At 42.2% G+C, this 20,990-nt stretch overlaps 1 protein-coding gene and 1 pseudogene across 1 annotated transcript in view; both read right to left on the reverse strand.

Annotated features, from left to right (window-relative positions):
• Nucleotides 1–16,309, reverse strand: part of LOC105511566 — a 54,929-nt pseudogene extending 38,620 nt beyond the window's left edge.
• Nucleotides 16,310–16,421: 112 nt separating this feature from the next.
• The window catches only part of LOC105511567, a 30,740-nt gene continuing 26,171 nt past the window's right edge, over nucleotides 16,422–20,990 (reverse strand). The window contains 4 exon segments of the mRNA XM_011941726.1: nucleotides 16,422–16,899; nucleotides 16,901–17,554; nucleotides 18,048–18,222; nucleotides 18,447–18,494. Coding sequence (XP_011797116.1) covers nucleotides 16,422–16,899; nucleotides 16,901–17,554; nucleotides 18,048–18,222; nucleotides 18,447–18,494 — 1,355 coding nt within the window.

Below are 20,990 nucleotides of genomic sequence, written 5' to 3' on the forward strand. Positions count from 1 at the left end.
ACAGGGTTCCACTGTGGTCTCGATCTCCTGACCTTGTGATCCGCCCGCCTCGGCCTCCCAAAGTGCTGGGATTACAGGCGTGAGCCACCGCGCCCGGCAAACTTCTGGGTATTTCAATTCCAAAAGAATTGAAATCAGTATACCGAAGAGATATTTTCACCCCTGTGTTCATTGCAGACTTATTCGCCATAGCCAAGATATTTAATCAACCTAAGTGTCCATCAAGAGATGAATAGAAAAAATATGGCATATATATATGATATATATGGTGTGTGTATACATATATAAAATACTATTTAGCTTAAAAAAGGAGGAAATTCTGTTACTTTTGGCAATATAGTTGAAGCTGGAGAACATGATGCCAATTGAAATAAACCAGGCACAGAAAGATAAATACTCCATGATCTCCCTTTTACGTGGAATCTAAAAAAAATCAAATTTATAGAGGTAGAAAATCGAGTGGTGGCTACAGAGGCTGGAGGGTAGAGGGTAGGGGGACTGGAGAATGGAGAGACTTTGACTATATGGTACAAAGTTCCAGTTAGACAAAGGGAAAAACTTTCAAAATCTGTTGCATAGCAACATGACTATAGTTAATAATAACGTGATGAATATTTAAAAATTGCTAAAACAATATATTTTAAATTTTGTCACTACAAAAAATAAAACATGTGAAGTGATAAATATGTTAATTTTCTTGATATGCATACGTGTTTGTGTATGTGTGTGTGTATATATATATATGTGTGTGTGTATATATATATCCCAAAACATTACATTGCTCGTTCAGAGGCAGAGCAAAGACGGCCCAATAGAAGTCTTCATTTATTGTCCTCCCTGTAGGAACAACACATTGAACAACTATCCACACAAAGAAGCACCTTCATAAGAACCAAAAATTTGGTGAGGGTATTAGTCAGCGTTCTCTAGAGGGACAGAGCTAATAGGATAGATGTATATATGAAGCAGAGTTTATTAAGGAGTATTGACTCACATGATCACAAGGCAACATCCTACAGTAGGCCATCTGCAAGCTGAGAAGCAAGGAAGCCCGCCCATGTCCCCAAAGCTCAAAAGTAGGGAAGCTGATAGTGCAGCCTTCAGGATGTGTCCAAAGGCCCAAGAGCCTCTGGCAAATCACTGGTATAAGTCTAAGAGTCTGAAAACTGAAGAATTTGGAGTCAGATATGTGAGGGCCGGAAGCATCCAGCACAGAAAGAAAGATGAAGGCCAGAAGATTCACTGAGTCAAGTCCTTCCGTGTTCTTCTGCCTGCTTTTATTCTAGCCACGTTGGCAGCTGATTAGATGGTGCCCACCCAGATTGAGGGTGGGTCTGCCTCTCCCATTTCATGGACTCAGATGTTAATCTCCTTTGGCAACACCCTCACACACATACCCAGGGACAATATTTTGCATCCTTCGATCCAATCGAATGGACACTCAGTATTAGCCATCACAGTGAGTGATCACAGTTTCTGGTTTTAACTTCATATCACTGAAAGAGGCACTGAAGAGGATAGGAAAGACAGTCCTGAATTGCTGATACTACCCCTTCGGCGTCCCCTGGCAGTGGCTATGTGGTGTGGAGAGAGAATCTGTGTGCTTGTTAGAGGTAAAGTGCAGTGATTGTGAGACTTTGCATTAAAACTCAGTGCTGCCTTGTCACAGCAGAAAGCAATGCCACGCAGAACTCAGCTGATGCCTACAGAGGAAGTATTTAGACCAACCCTAGCCTAGCCATGGGAGAACTGCCCATACCGGTGGTCAGAACCTGAATTCTGGCAAGTCTCACCACTGTAGGCCTAAAGTGTTCTGGGGATCAAAACAAACTTAAAAGGCAATCTGGGCCACAGGGACTATAATTCCTGGGCAAGTCCTGGTGCTTTGCTGGACTTGGAGCCAGTGGACTTTGGGGGCAAGTAACCTAGTGAGACACCAGCCAGGGCAGCCAAGGGACTGCTTGTGTCACCCCTCAGCAAACCCTAGGCAGCACAGCTTACAGTTTCAGGAGAAACTCCCCTTTACTTGGGGAGAGGAGAGGGAAGAGTAAAGATGACATTGTCTTGTAATTTTGATACCAACTCAGCCACAGTAGGATATGGCATCAGGCAGAATCCTGAGGCCCCCATTCCAGACTCTAGCTCCTGGACAACACTTCTTGACACATCTGGGCCAAAAGGGGACTTCTGCCTTGAAGGGAAGAACCCAATCCTGGCAGGATTCATCACCTGCTGACTAAAGAGCCCTTGGGCCATGAATAATCAAGAGTAATACCCAGACAGTACAAGCCATAGGCCTTGGATGAGACTCAGGGATGTGTTGGCTTCAGGTGTGACCCAGCACATTCCCAGCTATGGCAGCTATGAGGACAGACTCCTTCTGATCGAGAAAAGGAAAGAGTAAAGGAGTTTTTGTATTGCAGCTGAGGTACTAGCTTGGCCGAAGTAGGGTAGAGCACCAAGCAGACTCTTAAGGTCCCCAGTTCCAGACCTTGGCTCCTGGACAGCATTATTAGACCTGTCCTGGGTCAATGGAGAGTCCACTGCCCTGAAGAGAGAGTCACAGGTGTCGCAGCATTGACCACAAGCTGACTGAAGAGCCCTTGGCACTTAGTGAATATTAATAGTAGCTAGGCCTAAAGTGGTGGTAGCCATGGAGAGAGACTCCTCTTGTGGAAAGGGGAGGGAAGAGTGGGAAGAACATGGTCTAGTGGCTTGGGTTCAAGCTTGGCTGCAGTAGATTAAAGCACCAGGTAGATTTCTAAGGTTTCCGACTCTAGGCCCTGGCTCCTGGACAGAATCTCTGGACGTGCCCAGGGCCTAGGAGAACTTGCCGCCCTGAAGGGAAGGAGTCAAGCCTTGTTGGCCTCACCACCTGCTGACTGCAGAGCCCTAGGGCCTTGACTGAACCTAGGCAGTAGCCAAGGTCGTAGTTATTGCGGGCCTCGGGCAAGACCTGGTGCCGTGCTGGCTTCAAGTCTGACCAAGCACAATCCCAGTGCTGGTGGCCACAGGGGTACTTGTGTTACCTCCAGGTAGTTCAGCACAGAGCGATTTTGTTTGTTTGAAAGAAAGGGAAGAGAATAAGAGGTTCTTCCTGGTAATTCAGAGGATTCCTCCAGATCTTAACCAAGACCACCAAGGTGATATCTCTCTACAAGTCTACAAGAGCCACAGCATTACTGGGATTGCACTGCCCCCTAATCCAGATATGGCTGTAGTGACTGAAAACTTAGATTACAACACTGAAGTCCCTTTGGAAACCTGGAAAGCCTTCCCAAGAAGGATGGGTACAAACAAGCCCAGACTGTGAAGAATACAATAAATGAATAATTCTTCAATGTCCAGATACTAACAAACATTTACTAGCATCAAGATCATGCAGGGAAATATGATTTCACCAAATCAATTAAATAAGGCCCCAGGAACCAACCCTGTTGAGACAGATATGTGATCTTTGAGATAGATGATTCAAAATAGCTCTTTTGAGGAAACTCGATGAAATCAAGATAACACAAAGAAAGAATTTGGAATCTCATCAGATAAATTTAACAAAGAGACTGAAGTAATTAAAAAGAATCTAGCAGGATTCTGGAGTTGTAAAATGCAACTGACATACTAAAGAATGTAAGGGTATGTTAGCAGCAGAATTGATCAAGTAGAAGAAAGAATAAGTAAGCTTAAACATAGGCTATTTGAAAATACACAGTCAAAAGAGACAAACAAATAAAAAAGAATGAAGCATACCTACAAGATCTAGAAAATAGCTTCAAAAGGGCAAATCTAAGAGTTATTCACCTTCAAAAGGAGGCAGAGAGAGAGAGAGAGAGAGAGAGAGGGAGAGAGAGAGAGAGAGAGAAGTATAAATTTATTCAAAGAGGTAACAGAGAACTTCCCAAACCTAGAGAAAGATATGAATACCCAGTACAAGAAGGTTATAGATTACCAAGCAGACTTAGCTCAGATAAAACTACCTCAAGACATTTAATAATTAAACTATCAAAAGTCAAGGATAAAGAAAAGATCTTAAAAGCATTAAGAGAAAAGAAATAACCTATAAGGGAGCTCCAATACATTTGTCAGCAGACTTTTCAGTGTAAAACTTACATTTCAGGAGACAGTGTCATGGCATATTTATCATGCTGAAGGAAAATAACTTTTATCCTAGAATAGCACATCCAGCAAAAATATCCTTCAAGCGTGATGAAGAAATAAAACCTTTACCACACAGAAGCTGAGAGATTTCAACACCAGACCTGTCCTATAAGAAATGCTAAAGGGAGTTCTTCAATCAGAAAGAAAAGGATAGGCTGGGAATGGTGGCAAACACCTGTAATCCCAGCACTTTGGGAGGCCAAGGTGAGCAGATCACTTTAGGCCAAGAGTTTGAGACCAGCTTGGTCAACATAGCAAAATCCCACCTCTACTAAAAAACAAATAAATAAATAAATAAAATAAAATAAAAATTGCCTGGAGTGGTGGTGCATGCCTGTAATCCTAATATGAACCCAGAAAATCTGAGACAGATCTCAGTTAATTTAGAAAGTTTATTTTGCCAAGGTTGAGAATGTGCACCCATGATAGCCTCAGGAGGTCCCAACAACATGTGCCCAAGGCGGTCAGAGCACAGTTTGGTTTTATACATTTCAGGGAGACATGAGACATCAATCAACACATGTAAGATGAACATTGGGTGGGTCTGGTAAGGGGGAACAGCTTGAAGTGGAGAGAAGGCTTCCAGGTTATAAGTAGTTAAGAGACAAATGGTTGCATTCTTTTGAGTTTCTGATTAGCCTCTGCAAAGGAGGGAATCAGATATGAATTTATCTCAGTGAGCAGAGGGGTGACTTTGAATAGAATGGGAGGCAGGTTTGCCCTAAGCAGTTCCCAGCTTGACTTTTCCCTTTAGTTTAGTGATTTTGGGGCCCCAAGATACCCTTTCACACTAGCTACTTGGAAGAATGAGGTGGGAGGATCACTTAAACCCAGGAGTGGGGGGTTGCAGAGAGTCAAGATACTGCACTCCATCCTGGGTGACAGAACAAGACTCCATCTCAAAAAAAAAAAGAGAGAGAGAGCAAAGAAAGGCAGGCAGGCAGGAAGGTAGGTGGGTTAATAAGCAATAAGAAATCACCCAAAGGCACAAAATTCACTGGTAATTATAAGTACATAGAAAAGCACCAAATATTATAACACCGTAATTGTGGTTTATAAACTACTCAATCTTGAGCAGAAAGACTAAAAGATAAACCAATTAAAAAAAAAAAAACTATGACAACTTTATAAGACATAGTACCATACAATATAAATAGAAACACCAAAAGTTAAAAAGCAGGGGAACAAAGTTAAAGTGTAAAGTTTTTATCCATTTTCTTTTTGCTTATTTGTTTGCTTATGTAATCAGTGTTAAGTTGCCATCAGCTTAAAATATTGGGTTATAAGATATTATTTGCAAGCTTCCTGGTAACCTCAAGTAAAAGAATACATAACACATACACAAAAAACAAAAAGCAAGAAATTAAAACATATCACCAAAGCAAATCACCTCCACTAAAAGGAAGACCAGAAGGAAGGAAAAAAGACCACAAAACAACCAGAAAACAGGTAACAAAATGACAGAAGTAAGTCTTCACTTATCAACAATAAGTGAATGTAAATAAACTAAACTTTACAATCAAAAGAGATTGAGTGGCTGAATGATTTTTAAAAAACCACAGGAGCCAACAATCTATTTCCCACAAGAAATACACTTCACCTATAAAGACGCACATAGACATAAAGAAATGGAAAAAGATATTCCATGCAAATGGAAACCAAAAAAAGAAAAAAGAAGAAGAAGAAGGAGAAGGAGGAGGCTGGGCACAGTGGCTCATGCCTGTAATCCCAGCACTTTGGGAAACTGAGGTGGGAGGCTCATGAGGTCAGGAGTTTGAGACCAGCCTGGCCAGTATGGTGAAACCATGTCTCTACTAAAGATACAGAAAATTAGCCGGGCAGGGTGGCAATGCCTGTAATCCCAATTACTCAGGAGTCTGAGGCAGGAAAATCAATTGAATCCAAGAAGTGGAGGTTGCAGTGAGCCGAGACTGCACCATTGCATTGCAGCCTGGGTGACAGGGTGAGACTCCATCTCAAAAATAAATAAATAAATAAATAAATAAATAAAGGAAAACAAATAAAAAGGAGTAGCTATACTTATATGCAACTAAATAGATTTCAAGACAAAAACTATAAGAGACAAAAAGGTCATTATATAAAATAAAGGGTTCAATTCAGCAAGAAGATATAACAATTATAAATCTATGTGCTCCCAACATTGGACCACTCAGATCCATAAAGCAGATACTAGTAGAGCTAAAAAGAGAGACAGACCACAAAACAATATTAGTTGGAGATTTCAACATTCTACTTTCATTATTGGACAAATTATCCAGACAGAAAATCAACAAACCAACTTTGGACTTAACCTGTGCTATAGACCAAATGAACCTAACAGATATTTACAGAACATTTCATCCAACAGTTGGAGAATATACATTTTTCTCCTCAGTACATGGATCATTCTCATGGATAAACAGTACGTTAGGCCACAAAACAAGTGTTAATTAATTTTTAAAAAAATGAAATTATGTTATGTATCCTCTCTGACCATAATAGAATAAAACTTGAAATCAATAACAGAAATTTTGGAAACTATGCAAACACATGGAAATTAAACAATATGCTCCCAAATGACCAGTGGGTCAATGAAGAAATTACGAAGGAATTTAAAAATTTATACCCTGGGTGCGGTGGCTCATGCCTGTAATCCCAGCACTTTGGGAGGCTGAAGCAGGCAGATCACAAGGTCAAGAGATCGAGACAATCCTGGCCAACATGGTGATACCCTGTCTCTACTAAAAGTACAAAAATTAGCTGGGCATGGTGGTGCATGCCTGTAATCCCAGCTACTCAGGAGGCTGAAGCAGGGGAATTGCTTGAACCCGGGAGGTGGAGTTGCAGTGAGCTGAGATCCCGCCATTGCGCTCCAGCCTAGTGAAAGAGTGAGACTCTGTCTGAAAAAAAAAATTATTTAACAAATGATAATGGAAACACAATATACCAAAACCTATGAAACACAGTGAAAGCAGTATTAAGAGGAAAATTTATAGTTGTAATTGCCTACATCAAAAAAGAAAAAAAAAAAAAAACCTTCACAGAAAGCCCTAATGATGCATTTTAAAGAACCAGAAAAGCAAGAGCAAATCCAACTCAAAATTAGAAGAAAATAAACAATAAAGATCTAGCCAGAAAAAAATGAAATTGAAATGAAGAAAACAATGAAAACATCAAGGAAATGAAGACTTAGTCTTTTGAAAAGATAAACAAAGCCAACAAACCTTTACCAGATTAAGGAAAAAGAGAGGAGACCAAAATAAATAAGATCAGAGATGAAAAAGGAGGCATTGCAACCGAGAGCACAGAAGTTCAAAGGATTATTAGAGGCTACTATGAGCAACTATATGCCAATAAATTGGAAAGCCTAGAAGAAATGGATAAGCTTCTACTATTGTTGAACCATAAAGAATCCAAAACTTGAATAGATCAATAACAAGTAACAAGAACAAAGCCATAATAAAAAGTCTCCCAGCAAAGAAAAGCCCAGGACCCAATGGTTTCATTGCTGGATTTTAGCAAACATTAAAAGAAGAACTAATACCAAACCGACTTCAACTATTCTGAAAAATAAACGAGGAAGGAATACTTCCAAACTCACTCTGTGGTGGGCAGTGTCATCTTGATACCAAAACCAGACAAACACACATTAAAACAAACAAACAAAAAACTATAGACCAATATCCCTGATAAATGTTGATGCAAAAGTCCTCAACAAAATACTAGCAAATCAAATTCAATAACACATTAAAGATCTCATTCATCATGACCAAGCGGAATTTATCCCAGGATGCGAGAATGGCTCAACATCTGCAAATCAGTCAATGTGACACATCATATCAACAGAATGAAGGACAAAAACCATATGATCATTTCAATTGATATTTTAAAAGCATTTGATAAAATTCAACATCTTTTCATGATAAACACCCTTTAAAAATTAGGTATAGAAAATAACATATCTCAACACAATAAAAGCCATAAAAGACAGAAACACTGCTGGTATCATATTGAATGGGAAAAAACTGAAAGTCTTTCCTCTAAGATCTGGAACATGACAAGGACATTGTCCATGATAAGGACACTGGATCATGACAAGGACAGTGTCCATAACAAGGACACTGTCACCGCTGTTATTCAACATAGTATGGGGAAGTCCTAGCTAGAGCAATCAGACAAGAGGAAGAAATAAAGGGCATCCAAATTGGAAAGGAAGAAGTCTGATTACATTGTCATTGTTTGCAGATTTGGAAAAACTTGAAGATTCCACTGAAAAACCATTGGAACTAAAAAGCAAATTCAGTAAAGTTGCAAGATACAAAATCAACATACAAAAATCAGTAGCATTTCTATATTTCAATAGCAAATAATCTGAAAAAATAAATTTAAAAAGTTATTCCACTTACAATAGTTACATATAAATTAAATACCTAGGAATTAAGGAAATAAAGGATCTCTAGAATAAAAACTGTAAAAGGCTGATGAAAGAAATTGAAGATGACATGTAATCCCAGCTACCTGAGAGGCTGAGGCAGGAGAATCACTTGAACCCAAGAGGCAGAGGTTGCAGTGAGCCGAGATCATGCCACTGTACTCCAGCCTGGGCAACAGGGTGAGACTCCTTCTCAAAAACAGAAAAAAAAAGAAAAAGAAATTTCCACAATATAATGGAAAGGTATTCCGTGTTCATTGATTGGAAGAATAAATATTGTTAAAATGTTCATGCTACCTAAAGCAATCTACAGATTCAATGCAAGCCTTATGAAAATACCAATAACATTCTTTACAGAAATAGAAAAAACAATCCTAAAATTTATATAAAAACACAAAACAACAAAACTGGAGGAATTATATTACTGGACTTTAAACTGCACTACAAAGCTATAGTAACCCAAACAGCATGGTACTGGCATAAAACAGACACAAAGACCAATGGAACAAAATAGAGAATCCAGAAAAAAATCCATACATCTACAGCAAACTCATTTTTGACAAAGGTTCAAAGAACCTTTGAACTGGGGTTCTCGGTGTATCAAGATGATACACTGGGGAAAGGACAGTCTCTTCAACAAATGGTGCTAGGAAAACTGAATATCCATATGCAGAAGAATGAAACTAGACCCCTACTTCTTGTCATATGTAAAAATCAATTCAAAATGGATTAAATACTTAAATCTAAGACCTCAAATTATGAAACTACTGCAAGAAAACATTGGGGAAGCTCTCCAGAACATTTGATATGGCAAAGGTTTCTTAATACCCCACAAGTACAGGCAACCAAAGCAAAAATAGACAAGTGGGATCACATCAAGTTAAAAAGATTCTGCAAAGCAAAGGAAACAATCAGCAAAGAGACAACCCATAGAATGGTAGAAAATATTTGCAAACTATCCATGTGTCAAGGGATTAATAACCAGAATATATAAGGGGTTCAAATAACTCTATAGAGAAAAATCAAATAATTTGATTAAAAAGTGAGTAAAATATTTGAATAGACATTTCTCAAAAAAAGACATACAAATAGCAAACAGGTGTACTAAAAAGTGCTCAACATCATTGCTTATCAGAGAAATGCAAATCAAAACTACATTAAGATATCATTTCACCCTAGTTAAGATGGTTTGTATCCAAAAGATAGGCAATAACAAATGCTGGTGAGGAAGTGGAGAAAAGGGCCTCCTTGTACACTGTTGGTGAGAATGTAAATGAGTATAGACACTATGGAGAACTGTTTGAAGGGTCTTCAAAACAGTAAAAATAGAGCTACCATATCATTCAGCAATCTCACTGCCAAGTATATATCGAAAAGAGATGAAATCAGTACATAGAAGAGATATCTGCACTCCCATGTTTATTTCAGTGCTATTCACAATAGCCAAGATTTGAAAACAACCTAAGTGGTCATTCATAGGTGAAGGATAAAGACAATGTGGTACATACATGTAAACAATGATATCCCATCATAACAGCATGGATGGGACAGGAAGTCATCACGTTAAGTGAAATAAACCAGGCACAGAAAGACACACTTCACATGTTCTCACTTATTTGTGAAAGCTAAAAATTTAAACAGTTAAACTCATGGAGATAGAGAGTTGAATGATAGCTACCAGAGGCTAGGAAGGGTAGTGGGAGGTGGTAAGAGAGAAGGGTTCATGGGTACAAAAATACAGTTAGATAGAATGTATATGATCTAGCATTTGATAGTACAACAGGGTGAATATAGTCAAAAATAATTTATTGTACATTTAAAAATAACTAAAATAGTATAATTGGATTTTTTTTTTTTTTTTTTTTTGAGACAGAGTCTCGCTCTTTTGCCAGGCTGGAGTGCAGTGGCACAATCTCAGCTCACTACAACTTCTGCCTTCCCATGTTCAAGCAATTCTCCTGCCTCAGCCTCCCAAGTAGCTGAAACTACAGGCACGTACCACCACACCCAGCTAATTTTTGCATGTTTAGTAGAGATGGGGTTTTACCATGTTGGCCAGGATTGTCTTGATCTCTTGACCTCATGATCTGGCCGCCTTGGCCTCCCAAAGTGCTGGGATTACAGGCATGAGCCACCACGCCTCGGCTGGATTGTTTGTAACATAAAAAAGGATAAATGTTTGAGGTGATGGATAACCCATATACCTTGATGTGATTATTACACATTGCATGCCTGTATCAAAATATCTCACGTGCCCTATAAAAATATAAATCTACTGTATACTCACAAAAGTTAAAAATACAAAATTTTTAAAAATTACATTGTATCCCATAAATATATACAATTATTATTTGTCAGTTTAAAATAAATATATAAACATAAAGGGCTCTGTACAGATTTTGGGTCACTCGGGGCCTACTGCACGTAACCTTTATGTCAGTGTGTCATTGTTCAAACAAAATGTCAACAAAAAAATTTGACTTAGAGAGTCAAATTTTTGCAATACAGCATTATCTAAAATCTGTGCTCCAAGTTGACATAAACCCTAAAGCTCAATACCTCACATTTACTTTGCCCTTCACAGTTTACATAGTGCTTTCCCGTACACTATTAAATCTTTCAAATACCATTGTACTTTGGACAGATTTCTAGCACAGCACTTATAAGACTTTATTGCATTTATAATTCTATAATTATAATCTACTAAAAATCCACTGGGATCAGGAAACTGCTTATTCATTCTTAGAAACCTCAGAAGACATTGCCTGATACATAAGATCAGTAAGTAAATCAAGTAATTTTGAACACTACGTTCAACACTTTTTGGAAAACACCTCTTCCAAAGATGAAGCCTAATTCCTCTTTTCTTGAGTGTGAGCTGGACTTAGTGACTCACTGCTAATGAGTAGAAAATAATCGTATGTGACTTCTGAGACTAAGTCATAAAAGGCACTGCAATTTCCTCCTTGCTTCACTCTCTTGGATGGCTTGCTCTGGGGAAAGTCAGCTATCATGTGGTACCACCCAAGTAGCCCTTTGGAGATGTCCTTTTCTCAAGGATCTGAAGCCTCTTGTCAACAAGCATGTGAGTGCTCCATCTTGGAAGCAAAATTTCCAGCCCCAGTCAAGCTTTCGAATGACTGCAGCCCCATGCAACGTCTTGCCTACAGCCAAAAGAGATGTCAGGTCAGAATCACCCAGCTAAGCCATTCCCAATACCCAACGTACAGAAACTGTGAGTTAATACGTGTTTGTTCTTTTAAGCTACTAAACTGTGGGATAATTTTCTACACAAGCAATAAATAATCTACCTATGATTATAAGGAATAGCAATAAGAGAAATAAAATAATACTTTTCTTATTATTTATAAGAGAAATAGAAAAATAACAAAAGTAATGCGGTAGCTATTATTTATGGTTTACTATTTGAGGGACTCCACATATGCTAGAATTTCATTTGCTCTTCACAAGATTATTATAAGACACGTGGTAATATTTCCATTTTACATATGCAGATTTGCAGATGTAGATTAAGTCACTTGGCTGAAGTGCTAATCAGTGGCAGTCAAAAAAATGGAAACCCAAGTCTCTTTGTTTCCAAGTCCCATGCTCTTAACGACTGTGTACATTATCTCCCAATATATATTTATGGATTAAGAATGAGTGCAGGAGCCCAATTCACAATTGCAAAGATATGGAACCAACCTAAGTGCCCACTGACGAATGAGGAGATAAAGAAAATGTTATATACATAATGGAATACTACTTGGCCATAAAAAGGAATAAAATAATGTCTTTCACAGCAACTTGGATGAAGCAAGAGGCCATTATTCTAAGAGAAGTAACTCAGGAATGGAAAACCAAGGACCACATGTTCTCACTTATAAGTGGGAGCTAAGCTATGAATATATGCAAAGGCATACAGAGTCATGATGGACTTCGGAGACTTAGAAGGGGATACTAGTCTGGTGACAACTGCACTAAAATCTCAGAATTAACCATGATATAATTCATCCATGTAAACAGAAACCACTTGTAGCCCAAAAGCTATTAAAAATTGTATTTAAAAAGTTTCAAAAGAAAGCAATAGTACAATTTAAAAAAAGAATGAGGGCAAGATATTAACCAAGGTTTCATAATAATTTGTGTGGTCCCCAGACATCTTTGCCTTCATGTATCCCTTCCTTCATTAAGAAATACTTAAAGTTATGTTAATTTAAAGACTAGTATAAGCAAGTATAAGGAAGACTGGATTCATTATAATATATTCATTAGTGTTATATTCATTTTTCCTCTAATTTTAAAAGAAATTAAAACATTTCTATGGGTCCCTAAAAGAATTCTGGTTCTAAATAGTATGACTACTATGCCTGATGCATAACTAGGTCCCAGCATCAAATTGCACACAGAAATCAAATAAGCAATAGCAAAGAAAAGAGAGACAGAAAAAAAAAAAAAAAAAACCCTTTTGATGTCACATTTTAAAAGCCAAAGAGATAATGTTTCTTCTTTTCTAAACAGTAAAGGGCAGAGGGCAGTAGGAAGTAATTGTAACCCATGGGGGTTGCTTTGGGGTGGTGAGCAGATTATACTGTACATGGGATGCTCAGAGTCTCAGTTTAACATGTTGAAAGAAAAGACACCAGGGCGGGAATTAAACTTGTCCCCTGATAGAAGCAGGCAAGGCTTTTGTGCTCGATTGTGTTCAGCTCTCCTGGAAAGGAGAGTTCACATGAATAGTTTTGAGATCCTGCTTTGTGGGACCCACCTTGACTGGGCTATGACTGCCTCATTCCTCTCAAACTGAGACACCCATGAGCAGAGGGGCAGGCCTCAGAAGTCAAGTCCCTGGAGACAGCATGGAATAGTGAAAACAGTGATGTTTTTTTCTTTTTTGAGTCGGAGTCTTGCTCTGTCATCAGGCTAGAGTACGGTGGCACGATCTTGGCTCACTGCAACCTCTGCCTCCCAGGTTCAAGGGATTCTCCAGTCTCAGCCTCCCGAGTAGCTGGGACTACAGGCATGCGCCACCACACCCAGTTAATTTCTGTATTTTTAGTAGAGATGGGGTTTCACCGTGTTGGCCAAGATGGTCTCGATCTCTTGATCTCGTGATCTGCCTGCCTCGGCCTCTCAAAGTGTGGGATTACAGGCGTGAGCCACCGTGCCTGGCTGAAAACAGCGATTCTTAGATCTGGTCCAACCTTCAGCCTCTCTACGTAGTAACTGTGTGGTTTTGGATGAACTAGATTTGTAGTGCCTTACCACAGTTTTCTCTCGCAGTTTTCTCATCTGTAAAATGAGGGCCTTTTGGCAAAGACAGTGTTCACCAGATAGCCACATGCTCTGCTCCAATTCACTGCCAATGGTTTGCCAATGGGCTGCAAATAGTGGTGACATGTTTCCAGTTCAGGGTAAGGCAGTGAAAAGCTGGTGTATCTCCATATGTAGCTGTTCTCCCACAGTATATCGGGAAGGCAAAGGTGCAAGACAGCATAGCTAAAAATGATAAATGACCCTAATTCATGAGAGACTGCCTGGAAGAGAGCTATGCAGGTGGGCCACCAGACCCACATTGAACTTTAAGTCAGAGTGAAATAAACTTCTGGTTTGGGGTTACATGTTACCACAGCATGCCTTAGCTTATCCTGACTAATACAGACTTAATGCCAACTTTACTGAATTGTGAGAATGAAATGAAAGGGTGAATGTAAACCATCAGAAATGTGTCTGGAAGAGACAATTCACTTAGTAAACATTTTTTTTTCCCTCTCAACTTTCAAAAACTGCATTTTGCCCCAAAGGATTAATCATTGCCCAAAAAGTACATTCTGATAAGACCCCTTCCTTATAATACTTTAGTGTTGGGACCTAGACACAGAATTCTGAAAAAGATGAAGGTTTTACACAGCCTCATCAACAGAGGCCTTCAAGCTTCATATAGGCTCCTGTTCCCTACCGAAAACAGTACAGACACTTTGCAGAGCCTAAACTCAATCCAACTCATTTCCCCTGGAGTGTAGAAAGATGCAGGTGGGGGAAAGTAGAGAGAAAGTATTCCTAGCACAGTGTTTTACACTTTTGTTTAGGTGTCTTGTTGCCAGAAGGCTTGCCAACGTGGACTCAGGAACATTACCCAGAAGCTTGAGTGAGGGCTTGCTGTGACCCAAAGAAGCAGCATGCCCCTGAATACTACTCCATCTACAATCTCAGCATCCTGTGATTCAAGGCCCTTAGACATGACTTAGAACAATACTGCATACTAGAGTAGTTGAGGCCCAAAGTGGGGAAGGGCTTACCCCAGGTCCTCCTGCTGGGAGTGGCTACATTTTAATACTTCCTCTGCCTCTCAGAGCTCTCTCTATCCACTAACCGACATTCCAGATTGGCCAGCCTCTCATCCAGTCACCTCTTCCTTATGTCACCTGCCTGAATGGGAGCTGTCAAAAATGAGCACTAAAATAAGGCTTGGCAAGCTTTTCCGGCATCCATTTTACTGTGATTTCTCTAACTGCACATTGGATTGATGTAGCTATTAAAAGTCAGCCCTACCTTGGCAATCAGACAGAAAAGCTATAATCACCCCAGGCATTTCCAAGGGACCTTTCAAAGAATATCATTAATTCTGAATAAAGCTCTCCCTCACCAACACTTTCCAATTATAGTCTTGACATTCCTATTTTATGCTGCAAAATTCCTCTGCCATTTAATGAAGAAGAAAAAAGGCCTACTTTTAAAATCACATGTATTTGTCTGGTAGCCTAAGTATCTGAGTTAATTTTCCAAAATTAAAACAAAACTAATAACAAAAAACTTTCCTTGTTTTTTTTTTCCTCTTCTGTGCACTGCTTCCCTCCCCCATGTATTGTATCTGCAAAGGACAATAAATCCTGTTAATCTAAAGGACTGGGAGCATGTTAATTCAAATACCTGAGACCCTCAAAAGAGAAAGTTGAGGCTTCCAGAGTGAGAAGGATGCTGAGCAACTATTAGATCCTGGCCAAAAGGCAGAAAGCTTCAGACAGAATAATAAATACGGTGAGAGAAGTTCTGCCGATTGCAATTTTGCTCATCTCATTACATTTCTAGCATTGTCTTCCTGCTCCTTATGGATTGCCAGGCAATATCCTGTTGAACCCCTTCTTTCTCCAGTCTGCCACCCAGTGTATGCCAGCCACTATGCCAGGGGCTTTACATTCTTCATCTCACGTAATCCTCACCAAGAGCCCTATGAATGAGGAATGAACATGTTTAAAGATGAAGAAATGAGACCCACAGATATTAAGCAACTGTCCTAATGTCCCAAGCTGGGATTTGAATCCATGGTTCTCTTTCCTAAATCACTAGAGGATAGCTCTGGGGTTGAGATAAGAAAAGTAAAGTGACACCGATTATCATATTTTAAAATCCTCACTTTTCCCCTTGGCAGGGTGCTGGCTAATAGAGTTGGGGAATAGTCTCTGAACTGCAGGGGATAGACTGGGGTACCGTAGAGACAGAAAATAAGGCGTGATTGACCACAGGAATTTCTGCAAGACGAATTCCCAGCCCACTGCATCCCCTCTAGGTCTAGTTGGGACCAGGAAGTCGCGGCTCCAGGACTCACATGGACACCGGCATTTCAGGGGGGGAAACAACAGATAGTGCAGGTAACAGGGTGTGCCCTCATCGCTACTGAGACAGGCTGAACCTACAAGCCCCACCGGCCGTATCGTGCGCCATGGGTCGGTGTCAGATCGAGCTCCCTAATGTGCAGATGGTGAAACCTTTTCCTCTGCTCGCACCAAGTACGCAGCTGGCAAAGCCCTCGATTGCGCGCCAGATGCGCCGGTGACTAGCCCCTCGGTGTACACTTCAGAAGAACTGATGGCAAACTTTTCCTCGCGCGCCCCAGGTAGGCGCGCGCTCCAATCGTACAAGCTTCCGCCCACTCTCCCATTCGCCAAGCTGCCTCCTTCTCTAGCAAACCCTTCCCCAAAGCAACATCCCGCAGCCCACCCCTCACCTGCATGGTGGCCGGCAACGGCAGCACAGCTCTCTGGCGGCGGCCGAAACGAAACTTGGCTGCCTTGTAGATCTTCCAGCAGACGAATAGCACCACGCCAAGCGGCAGGTAGAAGGCGCCGCAGGTGGAGAAGACGGCATAGGAGGGTTCCTGGCTCACCTGGCAGCGCTGGAGCCGAGCGTCGTACGCCTCGCCCCAACCAAAGAGCAGCGGTGCGAGGGCGATGAACGCAGACAGCGCCCAGGTGAGCGCGATCATGAGCGCCCAGGCGCGGCGGCGGGTGCGCAGCGTGTACTGCAGATGGCGTCCAGTAGCGGTCGAGGGCGATGGCCGCCACGTTCCAGATGCAGGCCGTGCAGCACAGCACGTCGAAGGAGATCCATACGTGGCACAGGCTCCGGCCCAGTAGCCAACGTCGCCCGGTCGACAGCTCACTCACCAGGCTCAGTGGCATCACCAGCGCTGCCACTAGTACGTCCGAGACAGCCGTCGAGGCCACCAAGTTATGTGGCACTCGATGGAAGGCACGGACCCGCAGGACGGTGACCAGAACCAGCAGGTTCCACAGGAAAGTGGCGGCGATCAGCAGCACTAGTAGCGTCACCACCAGCACCGTGAAGACAGAGAAGGTCGGCTCCCGACCCGGCAGGACGGCATTACCCGGGGTCGAACTGAGTATCCCGCTCGGGCTTGGGCTACTGCTGCAGGTCTTGGGTCCCAGGGCAAGGGCAACGCTGGCGGTGGCCACTGAAAGGTGGCTTCCATGGCGCTCGGGATCGCAGCTCCAGGGCAGGAGCGCACGAGTTGTCAGTGAGCTCGGCGTGGACCGGGCAGGTGGGGGCGTGGAGGGGCTACTGCTTGCTGGGGGAGGGTAGGAGAGGGGTGCAGGTCGTCCTACCCTGGTCCCTCCTGCGGGCAACAGCCCACCTCTGGCACTTAAGCCTGCAGTCCCCGTAGACCCTCTTTTCCAGTAGAAAGGGTAAAAGAGAGCAGGACCCCTCAGTCTAGCTCCCCCTCACCAGTCCCTCCCACCACCTCTCTTAGCGGTCCCGGGTGCCACCGACTGTCAGGGGGCTGGGAATCAGCGCGGCCGAGTGACCCAGCTCAGGCTGTGCTTGGAGAGTTGCCCCCTCCCCCACCCAGGTGCGGCGGGAGATGAGCTGCACCTGGAGTGGGAGGGGGTGGCGGAAGCGGGGGGAGGTGGCTGGAGAACCCACCAATAGGAACCGGGCCTTCAACTCTGTCCCCGCTGGTTTCCCTGCCTCTGCAAAGCAGAGAGAATCCTAACTGAGGTAGTCTCCACGAAAGGTTTACAACTGGGGAGAAAGTCCCTTGCCGTCACCTCCAGGGACCCCTCGCACCTGCTGGTGGCGCGGTTTGACACTGGGAAACAAGGGTACCGCCCTGCCCCAGCCAGGGGCTTCTGGTTTCCTGTCATCTCGATTCTACCTATACCTGAAATAGGAAACCCATGTACTGGGGTATGCGAAACAGAAAGCTCCTAAGCCCAGCCCCATCCTGCCGTTTCGTTTCCAGCAGTCTGCCCGGCGAGGGCTTGGTAGCGCCTTGAGAAGTTCACTCGCTGGCTCTATGCGGAAAGAACGCGGCTTCTGAGCAATCTGGCAGAGATCTGGAAGAGGGACCCTTTATACCATCATCTTCGCCAACTCTAACCTCCCCCATCATGTCCCCACCTCCAACATACGCGCACTCTCCACCCAGCCCTGTCCTTTCAGTTTCTAACATTCCTGACCTATATGTCTTCATATCCAGGTTCAAACTGGAGTTATTTTTGTTGAGCCTTGGGCAAAAGTAGGAACCAATTAGAAAAGTGAAATTCCCCCAGCCTCTCACACTTAAAAAATACTTCAATCATTATTAACTCAATCTCAATCTGTGTTCCTGGGAGTAGAACAGAAACACAAAGAACACAGAGCCCAAACCGCCCCTTCTCTTGTCAAGGTGAGAAGGGTTAGACCTCAAGCAGGCTGACCTGGCTGGTGCCTGAATGACCTGGGAATGGGGGAGAAAGGAGCTATGAAGCATACAAGGTGCAAACCCCAAGAAGCAGGTTTGGACTTGATCATGGAGAAAGCTGGAATTGAGAAGATTTTGAGAAAATTGACCTGCTGAAGAGAATGTGTTAGAAGAAAAGGAAGACTAGTCTTTGAAATATTTTTTATAATATCTCTCCATTTTATTGAACAAACATTATAATAAGAGCAAAGGATATTAGAAATGTAAAAACATTCATATTGCACTAGCCAGATGTATCACGTGCTTTTACTTTCATCTTTTGTCCCTATCCACATACTTTTTTTTTTCTTTTTTGTGACGGAGTCTCGCTCTGTCACCCAGGCTGGAGTGCAGTGGCTCACTGCAAGCTCCACCTTTCCGGGTCACGCCATTCTCCTGCCTCAGCCTCCCGAGTAGCTGGGACTATAGGTGCCTGCCACCTCACCCAGATACTTTTTTTTTTCTTTTTTGTGACGGAGTCTCGCTCTGTCACCCAGGCTGGAGTGCAGTGGCTCACTGCAAGCTCCACCTTCCCGGGTCACGCCATTCTCCTGCCTCAGCCTCCCGAGAAGCTGGGACTACAGGCGCCCATCACAACGCCCTGCTAATTTTTTTGTATTTTTAGTAGACATGGGGTTTCACTGTGTTAACCAGAATGGTCTCAATCTCCTGACCTCGTGATCCACCCGCCTTGGCCTCCCAAAGTGCTGGAATTACAGGCGTCAGCCACTGCACCCCCCTCCACCTACATTTTTTATAGGTAAAATCAATTTTTTATTTCGCAGATTTCTGTTAGCACTTTTCGTGTTATTATATATTGTCTTCATAGTTCCACTTTTTATAGGGTACCATTTATCAGTTGGGAGACTCTGAGCAACTTAGGCTTCTTGAGACACACTTTCCTTATCTTAAAAGTGGGGATAATTATACTTGTCACGAGATCATTATAAAACTAGAGTTAGAGCTAGTAGCACAGGATTTAGTGTTCAGTAAATGATAACTGTCCCTGCTCTTTCTAACTTCTAGTCTAAACCTTAGATTCAGTTATCTTCTGATCTTTGAGGTAGATTATATTTTTAGATAGTTTTATTCTCTAAAATGTTTGTAACAACAAAACACTTTCACCACTTTATTTCAGTTGATCTTACCCACAGTCATTTTAGGCATCATTCTCATTTGCAGAAGAAGAAATGAAGAGAGATTTGTTGATTTTCTGCTATGGACATAATTGTGTTGCCCTAGATTCATATATTTAAGCCCTAACCCTCAATGTGCCTGTATTTGGAGAGAGGGCCTACAACGAGGTAATACCCTGATATGATAGAATTATTGTCCTTATAAGGGGCACCATAAACCTCACTCTGTCTCTCCTTATCATGGAAAGACACAGTGAAAAGGATTCTGCCCACAAGCCAGGAACAGGGTACTCACTAGAAGATGAATCTGCTGGTAACTTGATCTTGGACTTCCCAGCCCTTTAAACGGTAAGAAATACATTTCTGTTGTCTAAGGCACCCAGTCTAAGGTGTTTGTTATAGCAGTCTGAGCAGACCAAGATACTTGCTTTGAGACTGATGGCTGGGACTCAGCTCTCTGACCCCCATTTCCCACCCCTCTATCCTACCACTCTTTCTTTTCATAGCTCTTCACAGACGTGACATCATATTATTATTTAATTCCCTTTCCATTATCTAGATGAATTCCCCCACTAAAGTATAAGCTCTTCTTGGGCAGGGAATTCGTTCACTGAAATATCCTTAGCATCTTGTTCTGTGCCAGGCACATAGTAGGTGACTCAATACGTTGGAATGAGTTAAATAAATGAATGAGGCATTGTTGGGAGACGTGGTTCATAGGCCCTGAGCATCCCCTGAACCTTCTCCTCATGTGTCCCAAGAATGCAAGGCCCTGACTGCTCATTTCCTAGGCCATTCCTGAGTGTTGTGTTTGTAGTGAGCAACCTTAAAAGATGAAGTAACCTCTCCTCTGGACAAGGGGCAGGCTTGCTTCCACTTAATGTCCAGGTGGTGAATCCCAAGCTCAGAGTTTCTCTCTGTGACTCTGCTCACTACTGGGTAGGGATTCAGCATGACATGAGAATTGGGAAACATGGAGAGCTATCACAAACAAAGATGAAGCTCTGGCTATGGCTTTTGCCTAGAGTATTAAAGTTTGTTGTCTCTGACTCAGTAGTCTAATGTCTTCTGCCAGCATCTATGAAATTGTAACAGGGTAGCTTGTTAGCTTGCAAGTAGGGTAAAACCTCAACCCTGCACAGTGCACGACAGGCATTCAGTTTACTGATTTTTTTCTTTTTTTTTTGAGACGGAGTCTCACTCTGTCGCCCAGGCTGGAGTGCAGTGGTGCGATCTCGGCTCACTG

This window comes from Colobus angolensis, unplaced genomic scaffold (genome assembly GCF_000951035.1).
Source record: "Colobus angolensis palliatus isolate OR3802 unplaced genomic scaffold, Cang.pa_1.0 Scaffold20, whole genome shotgun sequence".
NCBI lineage: Eukaryota > Metazoa > Chordata > Mammalia > Primates > Cercopithecidae > Colobus > Colobus angolensis.